This window comes from Falco biarmicus, chromosome 1 (assembly GCF_023638135.1).
Source record: "Falco biarmicus isolate bFalBia1 chromosome 1, bFalBia1.pri, whole genome shotgun sequence".
In the NCBI taxonomy this organism is placed as follows: domain Eukaryota; kingdom Metazoa; phylum Chordata; class Aves; order Falconiformes; family Falconidae; genus Falco; species Falco biarmicus.
Window position 1 is genome coordinate 95,212,563 of NC_079288.1, and position 23,756 is coordinate 95,236,318.

General features: G+C 40.4%; 2 protein-coding genes across 6 annotated transcripts in view; one reads left to right on the top strand and one right to left on the bottom strand.

The window, feature by feature from the left end:
* The window catches only part of SEPSECS (Sep (O-phosphoserine) tRNA:Sec (selenocysteine) tRNA synthase), a 25,598-nt gene extending 22,018 nt beyond the window's left edge, over window positions 1–3,580 (bottom strand). The window contains exons 1-2 of one of the 2 annotated variants that reach the window (XM_056349132.1): window positions 3,443–3,580; window positions 1,392–1,546 (exon numbers count right to left, since the gene is read on the bottom strand). In XM_056349132.1, the coding sequence (XP_056205107.1) occupies window positions 1,392–1,480 (89 nt within the window). In that variant the 5' untranslated portion in view covers window positions 1,481–1,546; window positions 3,443–3,580. Of the gene's footprint in view, window positions 1–1,391; window positions 1,547–2,869; window positions 3,003–3,442 lie in introns of those variants that run through there. The other variant, XM_056349122.1, reaches the window with a different exon arrangement.
* PI4K2B (phosphatidylinositol 4-kinase type 2 beta) overlaps window positions 2,982–23,756 on the top strand; it is a 25,283-nt gene continuing 4,508 nt past the window's right edge. The window contains exons 1-8 of one of the 4 annotated variants that reach the window (XM_056349158.1): window positions 2,982–3,303; window positions 10,773–10,930; window positions 15,516–15,716; window positions 16,214–16,345; window positions 17,722–17,875; window positions 19,466–19,533; window positions 20,038–20,137; window positions 22,826–22,959. In XM_056349158.1, coding sequence (XP_056205133.1) covers window positions 2,982–3,303; window positions 10,773–10,930; window positions 15,516–15,716; window positions 16,214–16,345; window positions 17,722–17,875; window positions 19,466–19,533; window positions 20,038–20,137; window positions 22,826–22,959 — 1,269 coding nt within the window. Of the gene's footprint in view, window positions 3,304–6,278; window positions 6,672–10,772; window positions 10,931–15,515; window positions 15,717–16,213; window positions 16,346–17,721; window positions 17,876–19,465; window positions 19,534–20,037; window positions 20,138–22,825; window positions 22,960–23,756 lie in introns of those variants that run through there. The other 3 variants (XM_056349165.1, XM_056349183.1, XM_056349175.1) reach the window with 3 other exon arrangements.

Sequence of the window (23,756 nt, forward strand, 5' to 3'; positions counted from 1 at the left end):
TAAACCTCGCTCCAGTAAAAATATTTTATTTTTATACATATTATATATAACGTATATAAATACTTTGGGTATATATATAATATATAATAATATATTATTCTTAATAGCTTCCTCATACTACTACTACTACTTATTTTCTGCAAATATGTACTCCTTTCTAAGGAGCAATCCTCTCTAAGACTGGCCCTTCGAATTTATTAAGCTGAAAGACAGCTTGAGAACTATCTCCTGCTACCTCCATCACTCCCAAAGTTACCTGTAAAAGGTATTGCAGAAATAAGTGGAGTAGAGGATGCCTCTGTGCCTTTCCTTGCTATTGCTGACACTCATAGGTGAAGGCAAGATGCCAGGTGACGGAGCTGCATCAGACCGACAGCAGCTAAATGCCAGCCCAGGTTGTCTCTGGCCAAAAGCTGGGCATGGTTTCTCCAGTACTTTCTGAAAGCAATAATTCCTTGGATACTCATCCCAGTGTGACCACCTACCTCCCTTGCCACACATATCCTAGACTAGAGAGCAGTACAGAAAACAAAATGTATTAGTGCTTTTCTTCATTAATTCTTTATGGTACTGTAGGGTTTATGAAAGCCATTAAGCTTAAGTAATTCAGCTTCCATATGGTAAAGCTTACTAAATTTCTGGTCTCTAATATACTTTTGTGTTAATCTTTCTAGGAGAAACATTCCAGGAAATTTCACTTTGTTTCATTCCCATTAAACACCACAGCAAGGTACTCAGCACAGATGTCTGTGCAAAAAAAAAAAAAAAAAAAAGTATATTCATAAATCAATTAACACAGACCCTCTAGAATTACAGCATGCAACATCCCATCAAGAGTCAGAAGGTCTACAAGCTACTAAAGCTACTAAAAGCTCTTCTTGTCTTTATAGATCTCCCTGCTTCATATAAAAACATACTATAGATGTACTGGGTTTTCATGTGCATATCAATTACTTACATTATAAAGATATTAATGAACATAACTAAATACAAATAGCTGTTCATTAGGAATGCTTGATACTTTACAACTAAGTATGCAGTAGGTTTTAATAATATACACGTGAAAATCTGTACGGTATTAAAAAAGGCAAGTAATGCACAGATTATTTTAAAACAGGAAGATCTCTGACTCCCCAGCATGCAGTCATCTCAATGTCTTAAGCTTCTACCAGTTCAGCATACAGGACATAACACTGACAGAACATTCTTGTTCCATTCCAGACCTTCCAATGCATTATTAAATTTCAATACAGAAAGTTGTATCAATTCAATATTATTATACTGTTTTTCTCAAATGCTATCAAGGTTTCAGATAACAAGACACAATAAAATATGCCACTTAAAGGAACTAATAAAAAATATGAATAATTCAAATTGCCAGTGATTTATACCTGTAATGCCTTCGGGCAACGAGTCCTGACGCCACTCTTCCTTCCCTCTCACCCACACCACAGTTGCCCAGAAAGTTATTGCTATCCATTATAGCAAGTTCATGCAGAAACAGTTCAATGGTGCTTTCATCCCATCCATCTTCAGGACATTTTCCCTTAATAACAGAAAGGTAACCACAAAACTTGGAAATCAAAAATGAACAAAACTTTATGCAACTTGTTTGATTAATGTTTCTCCTTCTTTCCCACAGTGAACAGCAGTTTGTATTTTTGTTATGCTGTTTTGTATTATATGTTATGAACCTGTCATCAAAGAAAAAAGTTAAATAATGATTTTTCTGTATATCAAGTGCAATTACATTAGCATATCCCGATATTAAAATAGGCAAGCTATTTTTCACTTTCAAGTGTTCTTTAAAGTACACACAAAACCACTGCAGCATCTACACGTTAATTACTCCCTAGAAGACTATGGTTCAACATGTTCTCTAGACAAGAATCTACTACAGGAATCCAACAGAAAATTGGGCGAAAGGGAGATAACTGGGTATTACAAAAGCAAAAATACTAATTATGAGCAGAAGGGAAATATTGTTTCACTTATAACACATCTTCCTATCTGCGTATTTTCCTTTCTAGTTATTACCTAGCAGCTAAGGAAAGCATTTACAAACTTCAAAACCGCAAACAGTAACATGCTCGTTCTTGTGCTCTCTACCGAGTTGAGACCTGCACTCGTCTTTGCAAACTGCAGAAGAGATCCTCTGGGGAAAGGTACTCATAAATCCACCCAGCACTACCACCGCAGCGCAGAGGTTCTGCACGTGTCGCGATACGAGTAAAATAAATTCAGTAAAACTAATTCATGTCTTAAGCGTGGTATGAAAGTTAAGTTTGAAACAGCAGGTGACGTGACTAAGGATGTTCAAGAACTGAAAGATTTGAGAACTCGATGATGATTTCTGTACACTGGAGACAAATACATTGTTTTGGCACAAGCGTCATTTTTTACCTCGTGTAACAATACGTTAATATTTTAGTGTTTAAAAAAACCATTCTTTAACTGTCTGCTGAGCTTTTCTCGGCGAATGCACAACCTAAGGCAGTAATTTTTTTCTCCCAAACAAGGCCTTTCACTTCGGGGCTCCCTAAGGTCTCTGCCACCGCGGCAAGGCCAGCTCAGCTCTCCCGAGCCGCCATGCCCGAGCCGGGGCAGCGCCACGGCGGGCTCGAGAGCGCCGCTACAGCGGGGCGGGAGCTGCAGGGGCACACCGGCGCGGGGCCCGCCGCGCCCGGCAGGCTGCGTGCTGACAGGGCCGGCCCGGGGACGCCCCGTGCCCCAGCCGGGAGGGAAGCAGGCGGGGCGGCTCCCCCCCCGCGCCCCGGGCCAGCCGCCGCCCGCGGGCGGCTCAGCGCCGCGCTCCCCGGCTCCGGGGCCCCGGCACGGCGGCCGGCAGCGGCGGGAGCGGCCCGGTTACCTGCTCCAGCAGGGCCCGCAGGCGCAGCTCGTGCGCGCGGCGGCCCTGCGCCCCCTGGCGCACATAGGCCGCCGTGACCAGCCGCTCGCTGCAGCCGAAGTTCTCCGCGTTCATGGCCGAGGGGCGGGCGGCGGCGCGGCTCCCGGCGGCGCGGGCCCCGGCCCCTCCTGTTGCCGCCGCCGAGCCGCCGCTCCTCCTCAAGCGCGACCGCCAAGCGGGCCACCCGGCCAGCTCCCGCCGGAGACCGCCTGGGGCAGCGTTGCGCATGCGCCGCCGGGGCCCCGCCCCTCCCCTGGCGCCGGCGGAGACCGGTCCCGGCGGCGCCCCCCGCAGCAGGGCCGGGCGCCGGGCTCCCTCTGGGGGAGGCGGGCCTGTGCCTGCCGCCGCCGCTGAGCATCGCCGTTTTCCGCGCCCGGGCGCGGTCCTCCCGACAGGTAGCCGGCGGCCTCCCTCCGTGAGGGGGAGGCGCCCGCCAGAAGGCAGGCTTCTTGGCTTGTGACGAACCTGTGCATGGGTTGTTCCCCCCGCCCCCCCGCCAAGTTTAGCGTTAGGCTGTTGAGAACGGCCACGTACCTGCCCTTAAGGTTCCTGTCAGGGAAGCGCCTTTTCTGCTCTTCGCAACGTGTCCGTGAGCAGAGGTGGCGGCGTGGCTGCCCTCAGCACGGAACAGCGGCCCGCTGGGTGCAGCCGCAGCCCAGCCCGCCCGCCGGGGCTGGGGAGGCAGCGCCGAAGTGGCGTTACAGAGAGAAAGGCGTGCAACTAGGAGACGGCTAATCTGCTTTTTTTTTTTTTTTTTTTTTTAACATTTACATTATTTGGGGGGAAAAAACACAGCAGCAGGCAATGTGGGGCAAGGATCGGACCTTTGCTGGGGATTGCCAGCGAAGCCTCAGCAGGTGGAAGCTCACCGGGTGCGCAGAGGCTCCTCAGGGCATCTGAGTGCCCGCCGGCCCCCGCGGGCGCTGCGCTCTGGCAGGCGGGGGAGCTGGCAGGTTGCCGTGTGCCTTCCTGAAATAACCGGTAGCAAGCATGCAAAAACTGAAGAGGTATGCAGTGCGTTTGTTCCAGTGTTTAGTTTTAACCAGCCTGTACTGGGTCAACAGACTTCGTTTACGGTGTCTTACCTGATTCTTCTGTTTTACAGTTTTGAGCTCTGACGGGTAATTAACGTGTGAAAAGTACATAGTGACCATGCTGCTTCTGTAGGTTTCATTAGCCTGATTAGGATCTTTCAGGCGCTCTGACAGAGCAGTCTTACCTGTTTGAACTGTTGGCTCAGACTATAATTAACACAGTTTCTTAGTCCTGTTGAACAGAAAGGAGCTTCGGAATTGAATTGTCCCGCTGCTCGGTCCCTGCAGTCATGCTGCATCTGGATTGTCCCCACGTGTCGCTTTGCCGGTACTGTAGAAATACCGAACAGCTCGTCACCGCGGTCTTTATTTTGAAGTGTCACAAGAGGGCGCTCACCTAAAGCTTACAAGTGCCCCACGGTGCACGTTTTCCCTTCTTTTTCCACTCCAACGTTTCCCCATAGTACTCCGGTACATACTATAAACATGACAAAGAATGCTCTGTGGATTAGAAGGATAGAGACAAAAGTGTTAGCGTGAGGAAAATGATCCAACTTACTTGCACGATTTAATTGCTAATAATTTTAATCCAGGTGGCTAATTGAGAGTATTAGCTAATCAGAATTAAAATTAATGGTTTCATAGCAATGATGGTGATGTGTATTTTGTTTAATTATGAGCCGCGGTAGTGTTTGAACTCTGCAGCACTGAAGATTGAGGCAATGTAAAGATTTTGTTGGATCAAGGCCTGTGAGCAAGTAACAGAATTCTCATTGCAGTAGAAGATAAAAACTAAGTTAACTGCATTTAGACATGCACTAGACTAGCAGGTGTAGAAGATTCTCTAAACCAGAAGAAATAACTCATTAGCTATTTCATTTTTTGGTTCATTCAATAGAAAGAACTTTCAAACTTTTTTTAAAACCCATGGATGGACTGGTTAACAGAGCATTACTGAAACAGCCACAATGCACTCATAACTAATACAGCTAAAGGAAGACGGGGTCTTCCTTAATGGTCTGCTGGGCAAAATGTCAGACTTCTCCCATTTTAGTCTGATCTTTTTGTTTGCTTCATGCAGGAATTAACATCTGTATAATTTTCTGTATGGAAAATAACATCCAGTCGCTGTAACCTTCATATACTTGTTTACTGGGCATAAAATGGCTATTCATCTGCAGTCACAGTTGACTGTTCATTTTTAATAGAAAGGAATGGAAACAGAAATGCAAGTGTGAACAGATTTTATCCAATGTTACAGATATTAGTAGTTACATAAGTAAACAACAATTTAATTCCAAAGTCCACTGGCTGACAGGTAACCTGAGACAAAACAAACACAAGTCAAACATTTCAGTAAGGTTTTATTTTGTCAGTAACCAAGCAAAGTAATTTTCTTTCTGTGTTCTGGGTTATGGACAAAATGAATCCTTGTATTATGGATAATTCTAGAATAATGAAAATTCAGTATGTGCAATTATTATTTTAGCTGAGCACTGGTTTGCTCTCAGTATAACCCAGAATCCCAGTTGTCTACAAGTACTTCATACGTGTATCTTTCTCCCATATTTCACCAAAATCTTTTTGAGTACTGCATTGAGGAAACCCCCTCCTGTACAGAGAGGTGTGGGAAGAGGGTATCCACATCAAAGTCTGATGCAGCATGTTGGGGTTATAGTGGTATTCTTTTTCTTGCAATTAATAACAAGGATGGTTGCGGGAACATGGAAATAACGTCAACGTATTCATAGTTTTCACATATATATTTTTAGGCTTTGTTTTGGAAATCACCGTGATGGTGTAGAATAATGCCTTTTGAAGTATGGGGAGGGAGAGCAGCTGGCTAGTGGACAGCGGTGGCCAGGAGACAAGCCTGTTCCAGAGGGACAAGTAAAGCCGGTGTCGGGGATGTTCTGTTAAGTGACTAACAGTGAAAAAAAAGACAAGTACGGAGGCCTTTGGCTGTGATTTCCCGGAAGAACGTTGAGCGGATCTGAGGCTGTCTTAAGCCATGTGCAGACTAACACCAGCTGACCAGCTGACGAACACTCGCACCGGTAGATTTGGCCCCCGGCCGAGGTACCGCGGGAACCTCGCCGCACAGACTCCGCCGTGCCACGGATACGACGCCGCCGTGGGGCACGAATTCCTTGCACACCGATGTGCTAGCCCCGTGACTGGTAGCCGGCCTGGAGATGAGGCGGGAGCCCCTCCCGACCCCGCCTCAGCCCGGCGTCGCCGGCTACTCACACGCGCGGCGGCTCGGGGGCGCCGCTGGGGCCGCGGCCCCTTTAAGGCAGGTAGCGGCGGGGGCGGGTACCGGCGCGCGCGCAGGCGCGGGGGCACGGCGGGCGCGGAGCCGGCTGCGGCGGCGGAGCGTGCAATGGGCTGCGGCCGAGGGGCCTGAGCCCGGCCGGCGGCGCCTCCCGCCGCGCTTGGGTCCCGGCCGCCCATGGCGGAGCCGGGTGCTGAGGAGCCCGATGAGCGGCTGCTGCTCCTCGCGGAGCCGGCGCCTCAGGCGGGGCCACCCTGGCGGGGGCCGCAAGGGGCGAAACCCGCCCCCGGCGGGGCTGTGAGGCTGTGTGGGGAGCTGGGGCCTGAGGAGGAAGACTCGGGTGAGGAGGACTCGGGGCCGGAGGGAGATGGAGAGGACGAGCCTCTCCTGCGGGCGTCGGGCCGCGGCCGCCGAGCGGGCGCCGCCTGGGACAAGGGGCCCAGCGCTGCCGCAGGTACGGCCCGGGGCCGCCGCCTCCGCCGGGCGGTGCTGACCGGGGGGGGCGGGCAGCGGCGCGGGCAGGTGGCTTGGCTGGCGGGGGAGAGGTGGCCCCTGCCCTGCCAGAGGGGCAGGGAACGTGCCTGTAGGGGCTGAAGTACCCGGTGCCGGCTCGAGGTGTCCCGTTCCCACAGAGAGCTCCTTCGGAGCGTTCCTCGGAAGGCACCGGCGCGGGCGGTAATGGCTCGGCGTTGCAGTGCCGCGCCTTTCTGTGCGGGGCTGCCCGAACTCCTTTACACCTTCAAGAGTGTCTCCACTGTTACGTCTCCTTGTTCTCTGTCTTCTGTTCTGTTGGGCTTTGCTTTGTTTCTGTTATGGTTTTTGCAACTTTTGGCTTTACAAATTTTACAGACTGTGTTCTGTGGTGGGACCGGCTGCTGCTTCCTGCACGCTTGGCGAACGCTATCGAGTTTTCTATTTGCTTCCCCTATTCCAACAATTACTTGCTTGTGACCCCTATCTTTTCATCCTGTAAAAAAAGTTTTATTCTGTTTCTGTTCTTGGCTCCGGACAGCTACTCGCTTCCTGGTACTGTCACCTGTATTAAGAGTTTTAGATGTGAACTCTTCTGCCCCATTTTTGGTTTCATAGAGAACTTGGCACTTTCCATGTTTTGAAACCCAGTCTTGAAGAGAGAAAGAAATGTGATGAGAAAATGCAGAAATGCAAGAACATAGTTATTGATTTGAAAGGAAGCGTAACCATGGCCGTTATCTACTTCTAAATATAAGGGCAAGACAATAAACTAAGCAATTGCTTATTTTTATTTTTTTTTCCTTTAGACTTTCAAGCATTCAGATTCTGTGCAACTTTGTAAACAGATGAGATGTACATCTAGGAGAGGTTTGCTGACATAAATCTGTGGACGTCTATCACTTAGTAGTGTTTGCTGTTGTAACTTTACCATAGGATTTCTTGCCAGAGACTGGTAAAAATGGTTTCTTTTGCGACAACAGCATATTAAAAACAAACAAAGCCCCCATCAATTTAAGCAATATAAGTTGTGCTAGTAACTTTTTTAGCAGCCCCATAGAGCTTTTGCTAGTGCGCTGTGTTTAACCATAAGAAAAAAAATTTTCTCATCTTTTAACCAATGGTCCCAAGCATAGACCAGACGTGTATTGCAAACGCACCCTTGAAGTGTTAGAGTTCTGTCTTGTTCCCATGAGACTTGAGGTGTCTTAATGAGACAGCGCTTCTAGCAAAACATAGCAGTTAATGCTTCAGAGCAGAGACTAGAGCTGTGGGTCTTGCACCAGAGTGCAATTAGCGTCGTGAATGCAGAGTACTACTTGGGATTTGCCCCAAGAGTATGTAAGAAAATCTCAGAACTCTGATTGCATCATCTCATCTCTTGCTCATGTTTCCTTGTTCTTACCTTTTGGTTTCAGGTGGAACATACGTGCAAGAGATGTTATTCATGCATGTTATTGCAATGTGGAGAGCGTTTTCAGAATGGAGTTACTTGTCAGAATATAAGACTATAGAAAAAGATGGAACTGGTTGAAAAGACTACCTTTAATTATGTTAATGTTAAAATAGTATAAAGCGAGTTTAGTATTGACGGAGTTCATACATGTTAATCTTGCAAAGTGTAGTAGTTTAGCTTATGTCATGTTAATTTGATGGAAGAACAGATTGAGGTGATAGTATTTGTATCTTCTTCGGTGTGTCCTCACCATTGCACTATAGCGGCTTCACAGCATTAGGCCTTGTCCAAACTAATTTGGAAAAAGGGATTGGGCTTGGTAGGTAGACTATGTGTGCGCGTGAGAGCCCTGGTCTCCTGAGTGACAGTTTAATGAGAAGAGTAGTTTTCAAGAGCGGCTGCAAGAAAAATCTTGATTAGTTACAGTTGTAAGTTTGGAGACTGTACTGGGAGTAGGTTGCAACTCTAACATGCATTCACAGCGGAAAACTTGGCTAAAATAATTTTCAGGGAAGAAACCAAGTTAGAAAATGCTGCCACATTCAGGAAATACTAGCTTCAATAAAAATGGCATATTTTCACATGGAGAATGTTGGTAAGCTGAAAGAAAACTTCTTAAAACTGCCAGTTTTGTTGTTTTCAGCCTATATGTTTTTGTACAGCCACGTCACTGTGGTAACAGAAGGCTTTCTAGTAGCACGGTAGCAATCATAACTTTTAAAAATTATTTTTCTCCTCCTTGAGCATGCAGGATAATGTGGTTTGTTTGGTTTTAATTTTTTTTTAATTGAATATATTTTTCCTGTAGATTATAATTTATGTTAGAATTTCCTCAAGACAGTGAGACTCTTACGGTTTTTAGATTCTGGAGTGAATGCACAGAAATTGAAAGTTGTCTTCTGCATAGATAACTTCAGTCCCTGTTATGGACAGTTCATCTGTAGGTCCTCTTCATCTGGAAGATCAACGTGCAGAGCAGCTTCATATGGATGTTGCATTTTCTTTGGTAACAGTATAATGCACAACACTGATTTTTGCATTTGCTGACAAAAATATATAGTAGACACAGCTCAGCTGTGTGTTGTGACATTTCTCATGTAGAGATAGTTGAGGCTTGAATATGGAATAAGAACCACAGATTCAAAGTGACTTTTCCCATAAAAATAAACGTATTGTGGTTTTTTTGGTTTATTTCCCTAACTCGCTTAAGTACACGGTGACGAGGAAACTCTAGAACCCTTTCTCTTGGTTCTGAGACTCTATGAAATAAAATTCATTGATTGTCCCCGGCAGTCCCAATAAAAGCCTTAAAATAAACTGTAGTTTATTGCAGAAGTGTTGGCCATGTAGTCTAACAGATTCTGATCTAATGGGCTGTAGCTGATCATTAAGAATGAACTGTTACTAGTTTTTAAGGCTTCTCTTCATGTTATCAGCTTAATACTAAGGTTTTTGTGTGTTTTATGCTTTTTAAGTCTTTTCGATTTAGAAGCTGTATTATTTGTGGGTGGTTCATGCAAGCAAGTGGTAGTGTTCTAGAAAACTTCAGTGAATGTCGTATGCTACAGAAAGGTGTTCCAAAACGTCAAGAGCAATTTTTATTATTTATTTTTTTATTTGGCTATCCATAAACTGTTTAGGAGTATCTTTTTGGAATTAGTTCTGTCAGTTGTTGTTCCAGAAGTATGTATGTGTGTTATTTTAGCTTAAGTTTCTTCAAGTGCTGAAATGGGAACAAGGCGACTTTATCTGTGAATGCTTAATTTAGAATAATGCAACTGTTGCTGAATGCAGAAATGAGCCCTAGTGCACAGACCCATTAAAATGCACTTGATAAGAACATGGAATAATCCTAGCCCTAAAAGTAAGGTACGAACCCCTGCAGTTTCAAAACTTGCAAAGAAATAATTTGGAAGGGTTTAAAGGACGGTACAGGTATTAAATCTTGGCAACTTCTTTTTATCTGGCTAAATGTTTTTGGAGAGGCATAGAGTTTGCATAAATGCCTGCGTAGAGCTGATCTTTTGGTCAGTAGTAAAGAAATTCTGCAAGCAGTTGATAGTATTTAATATTGGAATGGTGATGGTATCCAGTACTTCACTGGGATATTAGTGCTGCTAATTGTTTTGTGAATTACTTTGTTGTGTTTTAGCAGATAACAAGCATGTTACCCAAGCTGGTAAATGAAGGGTATGATGCCATTCTAATAAGTTAGTGGGTAATGGACAGTTTACTTTCAGATAGCTTTCCCTGAAAAATACTACAAAAATCTTAATAAAAATGGTATGTAAAATCATTAGCACTTTTTTAATAGGTATGATTTTGAAGGTGTTTTTTTTTTCTTTATGGGCTTCCTTATATAAATAAAAATATTCGAAAAATGTAAGCACTTTGCAGTGGTAGTCTCGAATGAGTTGTTACAGATTTGGCTGATTTACCTTAAACAAAAGGTTGATTAGACATGGGTAAATCGGTGGGAAAACTTGCACTGATTTAATGGATCAGATTTTTTAGCCTGCTATTGAATGACCACAGCAGGAAAGGTTGTTAGCTTTTCAGTACGTTTACTTTTGTTGTTAATTTGTAGTACAAATTACACTTAAGATTGCCTGTTCTCTTATTTTTCAGGGCATACAGGACGTACTGCTGATATGAATATATTTTTAGATGATCCAGAATTTGCAGAAATTATTCTGAGAGCAGAACAAGCTATAGAGTGTGGAGTTTTTCCAGAAAGAATCTCTCAAGGATCCAGTGGAAGTTACTTTGCCAAGGATCCAAAAGGGGTGAGCATGTTACTGTGAAGTCAGAAGCACTATCAGCAATGAGTTTAACATGGAAATTTTAAAATTCTATTTAAATGGAAATCATCTAAATAAATTGTTTAATAATTTAGAGTATGCCAAAATCTGTGTTGAAAAAGCAGTGAGAGTAATACTTAGATTTCTAACTATGTCTTGCTAAGCCAAAATAACTATTATTTTTCTGTTGCAGTTTTACCATGTTTTGAATTATCTGCACCAAAGAAATGTGAAGAAAATAAAAATAACCTCTTTAACATGTGAAAAAGATTCAGGAATTCCTTTGTGCAGAATCTAACATCTTGTTCTTTGTATGTTTTAATTGATTTTTGACACAACTGAGCTTCTGATTTCGGTACTGCTTAAGTTTCTTTAGCCAAGCCTCCTATATTATCTCTTTTCTTTTTACATAGTCTTTTATTTAGGTCATGTGTCCTTCCTCCTGCATGATTGGTAGATAGGCAAGAAGATCAGTATAAACAGATCTACCTTTTTACTTGCATTTGTCTGCTGAATCTTAACTTGAAGATTTGGTTTCCCCTCCCTTAATGGTAAATGGTACCTTGAATAGTGATCATCAAAGAGGTATCCTAAGATTACTTTGAGACAGAGAAGTAATGGTTACCTGAATCTTGCTTGAAAAGCAACATTTGGTTAGCATTACTTTATAAGAGAAAATTATGTTTCAGACATACTTTCACATTGTCAGTTGCTTTGCGGGATTCTTGCTGTTGTGTACAATGCTGCTTCAGATTTTCAAACTTTGAATTTCACCAGACTTATTTTGGCAGACTTCTTAGACTTCAGGTCATTTCCCTACTTCAGTAGTTTAATTCTTTGTAGGTATTCAAGTTATATGCTTATATGTACATGCTCAAACTTCAGATTGTTTTTAAATAGGTTATTTAGATTAGGATTATGTCTTATTTAATATGAAATAGGAAAAACATGAGAGTAATTGAATACTGGTTTAAATCAATACTTTTCAAAACATTCAATGCATGGCGTGTCTGAAGAGTAGTCTACAGTGTTATGCTAAATATGCTTTAAAGCTGGTTAAGTGGGTTTTTTGGTTTTTCCTAATGCTGTGCAGTCGAGATCTTTTATTCTTAGAAAGTTAGTTAGTAGAGGAATTTCTAGGAAAAAAAATCATGTTTGTGCTGGATTTCTGTATGTGCAAATTTGCACTTTTTTGGTGACTAGCAAATGCCTGGGAGACTGACTGTGCCCTGGGGCTAATAAGAGAGTACTTAACAGATCATTTTTGTAACCATAGTGTTTTGGATGGAGTGCCTTATTTCCTTGTTTTTTAGGTGGTGATCTTGTTGGTTTTACTAATGTTTTTCAGTGAAGTGTTAGTTTTGCTCCTAGGAGTGACTTGCCCTCCCCTTTCATGCAGGTCATTGATTTGAATGTAAATATTTTGCAGAAATGAAGATAAAAAACCCACCATTTTTTTTATGTGGGCCAGAAAAACTTCATTGCAAGATACGAAAGTATTTGCCAACATGGGATTCTGAGAATAATACCAAGTTCCTAGCTGACTTTCAATTTTGCTTTTATTCTTTGCGCTAAATTTAGAGCTTATCTAAATGTTACCCTTATTAAAGGTCTGATAAAACTTAATTTTGTCACTAGTGCAACTCCCATTTTTGAAATGGATTTCACATCCTGTTTGATGGTGTTGCATCATTCAGACCAGTTTTGTGACTTGCTGCTGTTCTTCTTGAGTCATCTTCTCTTCCTTATGCTGGGGAAGAGCTTATTAAAGACATGCTAAGCCTTCTTACTGGTCAGCTTCTGAAGCGTTTACACAAGCTAATGCCAAGTTACAGGTAAATAACCAGTTTCCATTAGGTCATTTTATTTGCTGATTTGGGTCTGCCAGAAAGATAGAATTAAAATTGCCTAATTAAAATTAACTTTATATATTTATTGCCATAGTTGTGTACTGATAGGAAGCAGTTCAGTACTTAAGCAGCACTTGTTGGAGTGTTGAATATTTCTGTATTTGTTGTTCATTGTGTAACCAATAAAGTAAAAGACGTGACTCTTACAAACTGTTCTGCAGCATGTTTTTGACAGTTTAGCTGTTGGCAAGTTGATAATGCTAATGGAGTCAGTCTAGAAATTAGGTTTTAATTTGCAAAATTAAGACTGGCCTTGGTAGTTTTTCTACATATTGAGTTTTCTGGGACTACTGTGGTCCTCAACAGCAGTGGCTCTGTAAAATTGAGCAAGGTTCTGACTTCAGTGAAGCCTTGAAAACCCTATCTAGATTTGATAGTATAGCACAGTACGGTCCGGGCAAGTAATGAAATGAGCTAAGCTCCCTTTTAAAATGAGCAGTTTGTAGGAAGTATTACCAAAAGAGCAAATCAGAAAAGAGGTAACTAATGGTTTGGCATGTACTACCAAGTACACCATGACGTTTCTGGGAAATGAAAAGCTGCTAGCTTTGTTTTGAGCAGGTAAATATGTATGATTCAATAGGAAAAAATTAAATAACTTTTTAACAATTCTAAACCTAACATTAGAATTTTGACTAAACTAGTATACCAAGTAAATTCAGTCTCCAAAGTGTTGTGGTTTTAAAAAGATAAAAACAGTAAAGTGTTCAGAGAACATCCTGGCCTTTCACATTACGCTTACTATAAATATTCTATATGCAACCTTTTGTGTAGGTCTAAATTGAATTGTGTCCGTGGAGTTGCATAGAACTTGCTCATGATTTTGAACATAACCTTAGAATCACAGATGACAGCATATCAAAACCAAGAGAATTTTAGTCAGTTTTTTTCCTGCCCCTGTTGATAGGAACCTGATTTTATAGGATGAATGCAAATGGTGATATTTTGTAACCTATCTTTCCTGGTAGCTGATGGGAATGAATCAAAATAGATGGACAGGACAGGTGACGCTGCTCATGCCTGGTGTCTTGTGTAATCTGTTTACAGATTGAATGAAGTAAATTCTCTGTAGTTTGTCTTGGGCAGAGCAAGATTGTCTTGGACAATCTTGGACTAGTTAGGCTGTCTTGGACAAAGTGGGTGAAAATTCTTTAGAAGCTAGAGCAGCTAGTCAGGTCCTCTCCCTAGTCTAGTTGAATCAGCAGTTACTGAAGCAGAATGTTAGTTTCTGACTGCCAGCAAACTTGCTCATGACCTAAGAGTGTAAACCAGCTAGTGAGTCTTGGTGCAACAATAGGCAGTGTTTAGCTTAGAGGTACTCACTGGTTTTTTATAAGGATTTGGCGAAGTACTATTATGTGAAAATGGTTCTTAAGCAGTTGTTCTTAAATATATATTAGGTAATGATTTGATTTACTTACTGTAGTCCTGTGAGAAGGAATGAAGATACAGCATTTCTGCAGCATTTCACTTGAGCTATAAAACAGGCATTACATGGACTTTATGCACTAGGCTAAAGTTTATCATAGGCAATTGGAAGGTTATATATTTTAGTGTGGTGATAATCTTGTGGTTTGAGGTTAACAAATGTAGAAACATGTGTAGCAGGCACCTTGAGAAATCATCTAGTTAATGCCTGCACTGTGGAGCAGGATCGTTTTAACATGATTCTTGATGAATGTTTAACTAACCTGTTGTTAGTGGCATCCTGTTTTGGAGACTCCACAACTTGGCAGACTGTTCCAGTCTTGAGCCACTCTTAAAGTTCAAAAGGTTTTTTTTTCTTTGCAGCTTCTGTGCTGTGATTTAAGCCTGTCATTTCTTGGCTCCTTAACAGTAGATGTGTTGTTCCTTTTTTCTCTATAGCAACCTATTACCTAGTTCATCGGGCCCCATTTTCACTCAGGCTAAACTATCCTAGTTCATACAGTCTTTCATTATTCACATTTTTTGTGTTTTTCAAATTTCTCCAGTTTGTTAACAGATTTCTTGAAGCATGCTGTCCAAAATTTGACACAGTACTCTGAGTAATTTTAAGCTTTACTACATGTCTCCAATATAAATGATGGCTGATACTGTGAACCATTGTCAGCTTTGAGTTGAGGAATCTCCAGCAGTGGTAATCCGCACCACGTTTTGGAATTGCAAACTGCAGAATGCTTTGATCCATTCAAACTTAAAGCAATAGCTAAAATAGATACAAAAGAGAGAACCTGACATTTGATTATTAGCATTCTGTATGTTTGTTACTTTCCTGGAACCATTATGCCTGTCTGAAATATCTTGACAATGAGTTAATTGGTGGGCTGAAAACTATTTTTAAAACTACTTCTAAAACCTCCTTTTTTAAAAACCTTAGAATATAAAAAATCACCCTATATTCTAAAAAGCTGTGCTTTTTAGTTTTGAAAAACTAGTAAATGTTAGCTGGTTTCAATTTTTCTCTTACAAAGAGCTTGTTCTGAATTTGTACTACTTCTGCACAAGCATTTTTTGATAAATTTATTTGGAATACCATGTTTGTTTTATTATTTTGTCATCTAAAAAGAGCAACTGTAAAATGTGATGTATTATATCTAACTAATATTTCCAAATAACTGATTTACAAAATAATTTCAACTCAAAGTATTCATACTTCAATTTTGTATTATTTATCCTAGAAAATTATTGGAGTGTTCAAACCAAAATCTGAAGAGCCTTATGGACATCTAAATCCAAAATGGACCAAATATTTTCACAAAGTTTGTTGTCCTTGCTGCTTTGGCAGAGGCTGCCTCGTTCCAAATCAGGGATACCTCTCTGAAGCTGGTGCCTATCTTGTGGATGACAAGCTGGGGCTTGGAGTTGTACCTAAAACTAAGGTAAAAGTTTAAATACAGGAATTATTTAGTGCAAAAAAATGTATAGTGATGGATTTTTCAGTCTCTGGACTGTAGTTGTAGAGACATCCTTGTATATCATGAGTTATTCTCAAGTCATTTGTGAACTATTTCAGGTCCAAAGACACGGTAATTTGGTGTAGAAGTAGTGACGGTTATTTTTGTTTTAAAGGAGTAGTATGAGATCTGAATTGAATCTCTTCTTTGGAACCACTTCACTTCCTAGCATTTTCTGACATGTTTGTGCCTTATGTTTTGGTGAGATGCAAAAATTGCAAAAAGCAGCATATAAAGATTTCCTTTTTCTTTTGAGATACGTAAAAGAGCAGCTATTCCCCTTTTCATATAAAATTTGTCTGATAGAAGTACCTGATGTTTCCTTTTTGCTTTTTTTGACAACTGTGCATGAAATTTACTGTAACTTTATAATTGAAATAATGAGGAATTCTGAGCTGAGTTTTTAACTTTCTTATTTTAAGGTTGTCTGGCTTGTCAGTGAGACCTTTAATTACAGTGCAATAGATCGTGCTAAGTCAAGAGGAAAAAAATATGCTTTAGAGAAAGTGCCAAAAGTTGCTAAAAAATTTAATCGAATTGGACTACCTCCTAAGGTAAGATGAAAAATAAGCAATTTGTGTGTTTCCTGATTCTTACACAAAACTTTGGAGTAAAAAAAAATAATCATAGTTTTCAACAGGATTTTTCTTCTACTGCTGAGATTACCTATCTATGAGTGACTGAAGTTTAATAAATATGACTGTTTCTGTGCAAAATCTATCCACTCTGTCCATACCTTCATTTTAACTACTTTAATAATCTTGCCACCTCTCATTTCAGTTTGGAGTTCAGCTTTCTGCTGGAGGAGTAACATGTTAAAATGCTGTGCATCTCTCACTGGTTTTTTTTCTTCTTGACTGTGTAGTACACTACGTTTCAGTGTCATGTTTTCACATTGTTTGGTTCTCCCCTGCAATATATCTCGTTCTTTCATTTTTTTAAAATGTCTCCCGCCCCCTTCCTTCCCCCCAATCTTTATTATTTTTTCCCCTTCTATTGGTTTTTATTCTTTTAGGTATGCTGTTATCTATTCATCATACCTTCCTTTAATCTTGCATGCACTATTCTACTGACTAATACCTTACATCTTTGTTGCCTAATGAGCTTTATTGTATCCCCAAAATATTGCCACAGTATTCTGTTCCTAAACAGCTTGGGTAACCCACTTGTGTCAGTTCCCAGGAATTTTGATCCATGTGACATACGTTATGCAAGCTTGTATCAGCATCGTTATTCCACATGCTGTGTGTTTATCCATGTCTCTGCACGTGTGCATCTATCTGCATTTTACTTCTCAAATATAAGTGCTACTTTGAATTTTAATCTTGTGCACCTCTCCTGTTGCCCATATGTATACAGTCTATGCTATCTGTAGTTTTCTTCCCTGGACTCTTGGGAAATGTTTAAGCCATTTTCATGCAGGAAGTGTTGGTCTTGAAAAAGTGGTTAATGCTGCTGTTCTCATCAGTGAAACATACAAGCTTTTCAGAGAGGAAGATTTTTCCTCTGTAATTTTTTGGTGAGTTTCCTGTTAGCTATTGAACCAAGTGTTTCCAATGAAAAAGAGAAAAGATGTTTCTTTCTCTTTGTTTCAAATACTGCTTCTAATACGGAGTGTTCATATATGTTGAGCTCTCTGGCTACATTTTATTCCTGGTGAACTGGGTGGGTGCTTAAACAAATACTAAAAAAACCCCCTTAACAAAACAAAGCAAAAAAACCCAACAGAAAAGCCCCTTATGATATGAGTATTAATTTTTTTTAGATTTTTAGGAATGGCAGAGAAACTACTTAGTAATCTTTTTTTTTTTAATGTCATACTTCGTGTTCTGAACTTTGAAGGTATATAATCAGTTTTTCTGTTAATGTTAAGATTAGTTATGTGACCTATCCAAGTGCATTTTCCAAATGCAGTTTCTTTATGTTTTAGGTTGGCTCCTTCCAGCTGTTTGTTGAAGGATATAAGGAAGCTGACTACTGGCTCAGGAAGTTTGAAACTGATCCTTTACCTGAGAACACAAGGAAAGAATTTCAGTCACAGTTTGAAAGATTGGTTATCTTGGATTTTGTCATCAGAAATACAGGTATTTGTTAGTGTCTCTTGGTATCTATCTATTTTTGTGAGGCAGAAATGGTAAGCAGTGCTGGCTGAAAGCTGTTGCTGAAGGCTTCTAATGCATTTCAGATGCTTTTCTCACAATTTAAGGCCAGAAGGTTGCATTTTAAACTTAAACGTTTACTCTGGATTCAACATTAAATAATGCAGTATGATAGAATCCAAACAACACTTTTTGGCTGTTACTTGGTCTTTTTAAGCAATGTAGGAATTCAAGAACAAATCTTTCATTATGCTTTAATTCTGTCAGTAGGCTATTAACTGTCTGTTTCCCCTGATTTAGATAAGGCCTGGTGGAGTTTCAGGAACCATAAGAAAAGCGATGACTATCATTCCTTTTATGCTAAGCTGGAGGCAATAACAGCACAGTAACACCAAAATAGTTCATATTCATTTTGACTAGGCACTGAAATACAACTGTGATGTGTCTCAGTTCTTCTGCATTCTTGTTTCTTTCACTCAGAAGCTGGGATTCTTCTGTTGATTATGTAGGTGATTTATTTCCTCAAGAATCTAAGGGCAGTTTTATATTTAAAATACTTTCTTTGCTGCTTTGTCAAAGTGGGTGTCTACTCTTCTTCAGACATACCAGCTCTAGTGCATTTTCCTTAAATTCACTTATTAGAAAGGAATCCAGCTGAAAATAAGTCACTCTAACCCATGGCTTTTTAGAAGTAAACTAAAGAAAAACATTTCATAGGAACGTAATGCTTTCTAGCTGCTACTGTGGTCTGTCACTTTATCAGATAGATCCTGGTGTTTCCAAACGATTACTGCGTCCTATGACATTCTTAAAATTGTAAGGAATATACTCAAAATACAAAACCTTATTACATGGATGATTTGACCTTCATCTAATATATCTAAACATGACAGAACATGAAAATCTTATGATGGATGTTTAACTCAACATAAGGGAGCAGATGACAGAAGGATTTACAGATCCATGCAATCATCTTCTATGTGAAAGACCTTATGAAAGACCTTATCGAAGCCCTCGGTGTCTGAATTTTGCCTGAACAGTGCGGACGTTTTCAGCTTCTGAAAGGCTCTTAGGCTTCTTTTCCCTCTTAATCTTTGAAGAGTTTTTCTCCATGCAGTCAAACATCACAGTATCTATAATTTTGGTGGGCCTTTCCCTTTCCCCATCAGCATTAGAACAAGCTTAAAAATGAAGTCACTGTGGTTGCTGCTGCTGGTATCCTTTTCCCCATGAAAAGTGTACACTATGGCCAATCTTTCTGCATGAAATGGATGAAAATTTTTTTCTCTTAACTTTCTTGTTTGTTTTGCTGTATATTCAGCCAGTTGGGGAAACTAAAGCAGGAATACATAAAAGAATGCCTGGTAAATTTTTAGTCTTTTCAGTAAATCAGTTGCCTCATACATTTCAGTAAAGCTAAAATGCATGTATTGTGATGGAAGAACCTTTGTGAACAGTTTTGCCTGATGTCTTTTGGTAAATTCTCAATTTACAATATTAGTTGTTGTATATCACTTTAGATGATTTTTTTTTTTTATAAATGACATATTGTGATATGCATTTTCCTGTTTAAAGACAGAGGTAACGATAACTGGTTAGTCAGGTATGAAAAACAAGATGATGGACTTGATCTATCAGATAAGGTAAGAAAACTGTACTGAGACATATTCTTTACATTTTTTTAGTTTTATAGTTTGGTCTTGGAGGGGGTTAAGTGCCTGGCTTTAACCCTGGTGCATGGTCTCAAGGAATATGATAACTGAAAATTATTCCAGGTGAAATGAATGGAAAAACTATTTGGATTAGGCTAGTCAGGATAAAACAGTGCTAGAATTTATTTGTATTGTTCTGTATTTTTTTTCTTTACTAGCTTGGGCTATAATAATAGTAAAACTGCCCACTGTTGCTCAAGCATGCTTCTTCAGCTATTTGTATGATGTGCTTGTTCTGTATTTGGGAGAAGGGCTCCTTTTTAATGGTGGCAGAGTAAGAATTATATCTGCTGGGGTTTATCTGTATACTCCTTTGTATTGAGCTGACTTCAAGCAGTGAAGCTAAAAAGTATATTATTCAGTATTTGTTAATGTATTTCACTATTTTTGTTAAGCACATAAGTATCACTTAACTTTTAAATATTCCTTCCATAGGATAACCAGTGGACTGTAACTAAAGAATCTACTATTAAAATAGCTGCAATTGACAATGGTTTAGCATTTCCTTTTAAGCATCCTGATGAGTGGAGGGCATGTAAGTATCACATTCTTCAGTCATCTTCCTTTTGGAGGAGGAACTTCCAAATAAGTATTTTCTTTATTTGGGTTGTTAAGTATTAAGAAACTAAGAAATCATCAGTGTAGTCATATGTTTGGGTTTTGTTGTTTGGTTATTTTAAGTAATATACTTCAGAAAGTTAGCAACAAATTCCAGTTTTGCCATGGCATATGTGACTTAGTCCTCTTTCATATTTTTTTACCCATATACCTTTTAAGCAGTATTAATACATGGATATTCATAAGCATACTGCTGTATTTAAACTGACTGATGGTGGAACTGGAAAAAATTCACATGGCGCTTCTTGTGTGTTTTCTTGAAAAACATCTGAGTGCAAGGATATGTGAGTTGTCTCTCTTAATGGCCAAATTTCTATTTCAAAACAAAGGGTACTGTTGTAGGTGAACAAGTAGATGAGCTATTTGTTATTTTTACTTGTTCTCAGCTTTAGCTTACTTTGTAAAAGTTAAAGCTAGAGTGCTTCTGACCACATCTCTGACTACTTATAGTTTAGAGCAGGGGTCCTCAAACTTTTTAACCAGGGGGCTGGCGGACGGATGCAGTGGCAGGCAGTTATCTGTGGCTGCTTGGTTTCCCCCCCCAGCCCCTGGCGGGGGGTGGGGTGGGAGGGTCTGTAAGTACCAGGGGCTGGATTGAGGACCCTGGGGGGCCGTATCCGGCCCGTGGGACTTAGTTTGAGGACCTCTGGTTTAGACGGAAGTGCCCAACAGGGTTTACAATTATTTCTGTGGGCTGTTAGCCAATCAAGTGATTATGGCAGTTAAGTGTGGGCTAGTTTTGCTGTTAAAAGGCTAGTTAATTACTCCACCCAGAGCTCTGCATATCTTGATAGTCAACAGTTACTGTCCTACATATCTCTTGGCTACAGTCACTTCTGCAGCTGTTCTAGAGACATGGCAATATTGCTTATTTTATAACATCTTTGACTTCAGCATCAACAGTAATAAACCTAGAATTCCACTGGGCAAGCGTGTGACAATTCTGTAAAGGTAAAACTTGTAGCGTAATGTTGAAAATGGCAGGCTCTTAATGGATAGAGCAAGTTTTCTTGATGAACAGAGCTGATGGGTCATCAAGGATAACCTCCTCAAAGCCAGAGAACAGCCTATCCAAAAGGCAGGGGGCTGGTGTAGCATGGAGATGAACAGGGAACTCCTGAGTGAACTGGAACACAGAAATTGAGTACATTAAAACCAAGCAAAACAAGATGGACTCCCCTGGAAAAACAGACTGTCCAAAAGTGCAAGAATGGAGTCTGGCAAGTCAAGGCATAGCTGGAGTAAAGCTAGCAGAGGGTATAAAGGGCAACAAGAAGGGGCTGAGTAAATTAGAAGTGAGAGTGGAACTGAAGAAAAGTGCAGCAAAGAGATAAAGGCACAAGGCATAAGAAAGAACAAGTTATTCAATGCTGACTTTGCCTCAGTTTTCACCTGTAAAACTTGCTCTCAGGCTCTTGGGTCTCAGAGCTCATAAGCAGGGCCTCTGGGAATGAATCATTACCCAAAGCAGAAGAAAGGAAATGGACATACAGAAGTTCATAGGTGTAGATGGAATGCGGAGTGCATTGGAAACACGATGGGAGCTGGGTGTTGTCGGTGTGAGGCAGTTTTCTCATCACTTGAAAGACTGCAGTAATGTGGGAGATGGCTGATGACTAGAAAAACAGTATTGCGTCCATCTTAAAGAAGGGCAAGATACAGGGTACAAGGTAAGCCTAACCTTAGTCCCTGTGCAGATCGTGGAATCAATCCCCCTGGAAGCCATGTTCAAGCACATGAAGAACAAGAACATGATGGGGAAGCCAGCATGGATTTACCAAGGACAAACTGCTTGACCGACTAGACAGCTTTTAATGATGACTGGCTCAGTAGATGAGGGGAGAGCAGTGAATACTGACTTTCCTTGACTCTGGTGAGGCCTTCTGTGTGGCTTCTCACAGTGTACTTGTAGTGAAATGTGACATACGAACTTGGCAAACAGACTGTGAGGTGGGTGGAAAACTGGCTGGACTGTCAGACTCTAATTGTGAGCAGTGTGAGGAAGCTCAGTGGGTGGCCTGCTACTAGTGACGTTCCTCAGTTCCTGCAACTGATACTGTTTGGTCTCTTGTTTTACATCTAGTAATACTAATGACTCCTACCATATTTCTTGAAAAAACTGTTTGATAGCAATTGTATGAAAAATCCAAAATGTTTTTCTCAACACGCTTAGAATAAGGCATTTTATTAAACTAAAAAATTTATTAAAAAGTAATGGTACTTTTTTGTTAATACTTCAGTATGAGTCAAACGTTTGAAAAATTTCTATTTGATTGCAGCCATTAATTTACTCCAAAGGAAACTGCATTACAAAACTAGAAGGCTTCTACTGTTGCTTACAGTGTTTAATTTACATACCTTTTTTACTTATTGCTTCAACTAGATATTTATTACTTAAAATATATTTTCAATGTTTGGAAAAAAGGTTAGTAGCTGTAAAGCTGCTTTTGTAACTGTAGCCAAGAGGTATACCAGGTGACAATGTTGTTAAAAATGGTGTTACTGAGAACTCCTAGTAGGCAGTGGAGTACTGATCAGTGGTAAGCACCTGCGAATTTCTTTTTTGCCTGTTGGTAATTTTAAGTGTACTGTTTTTCTGCTTTAGATCCCTTTCACTGGGCTTGGCTTCCTCAAGCAAAAGTTCCTTTCTCTCAGGAGACCAGAGACCTAGTTCTTCCTCGCATTTCTGATATGAACTTCGTACAGGATCTTTGTGAAGATCTTTATGAACTATTTAAGGTGAATCAAGTGCTTCTTTGAATTGAGCGTTACCAAAATAGCTAATACCTCTAATAGAACAGTTAGATGGTTTTTCTTTTTATGAATTTAACTTGGGTGTCATAATACTGCACTATTTTAGTTTTAACACTGGTGTGGTAGAAAGGGTTTATATAGTTAAGAGGAAGCTGTGTCACTAATGTGGCTAATTGATTATGTGAAACATATATAGAAGGTAATCATGTTTTAAGATGAGCTGATTACTATCAATTAAAGCTAGTTAAATTCTGTAGCACAAATCTATGTTAAAAGTCCATTTAGCATACCTGTGGTATGTATACATGTAAAATAAATGGTAGTAACCTGAGGAAATCATGTATTTAATGTAACTTAAAGTACCTGCATACCTTTCATATACTTAATTCTACATACCTACGTTGTGTGAAGCTGATTCTGAAATCTTGACCGTATTTAAAGTAAGTCAAATTTACTGTATTGACACATAAAGAAGTGTCCTTCTCCAAAACATTCCATAAATAATTGTCAGATGTTCAAGTGAAATAATCCAAATCATCAGGATGGAAAGAAATAGAAATTTTAAACTTTTAATGAAAATGCAGCTGTAATGTCAAAACTAGATCCTGAAACACATCTGCCATATTTGCATCTTTGACTCGGTTGTATTCAGAGTGACCCTTGGTTGTCTGTTAAACCCTGTGAAGTTAAGTATTTAATAAATCTGAAGGAGGAAGTGTTCTTTAGCCAGAGTAAAACTGAAAGACAGAGCAGTGTAACATCATGTGATGGTATTAAGCCTA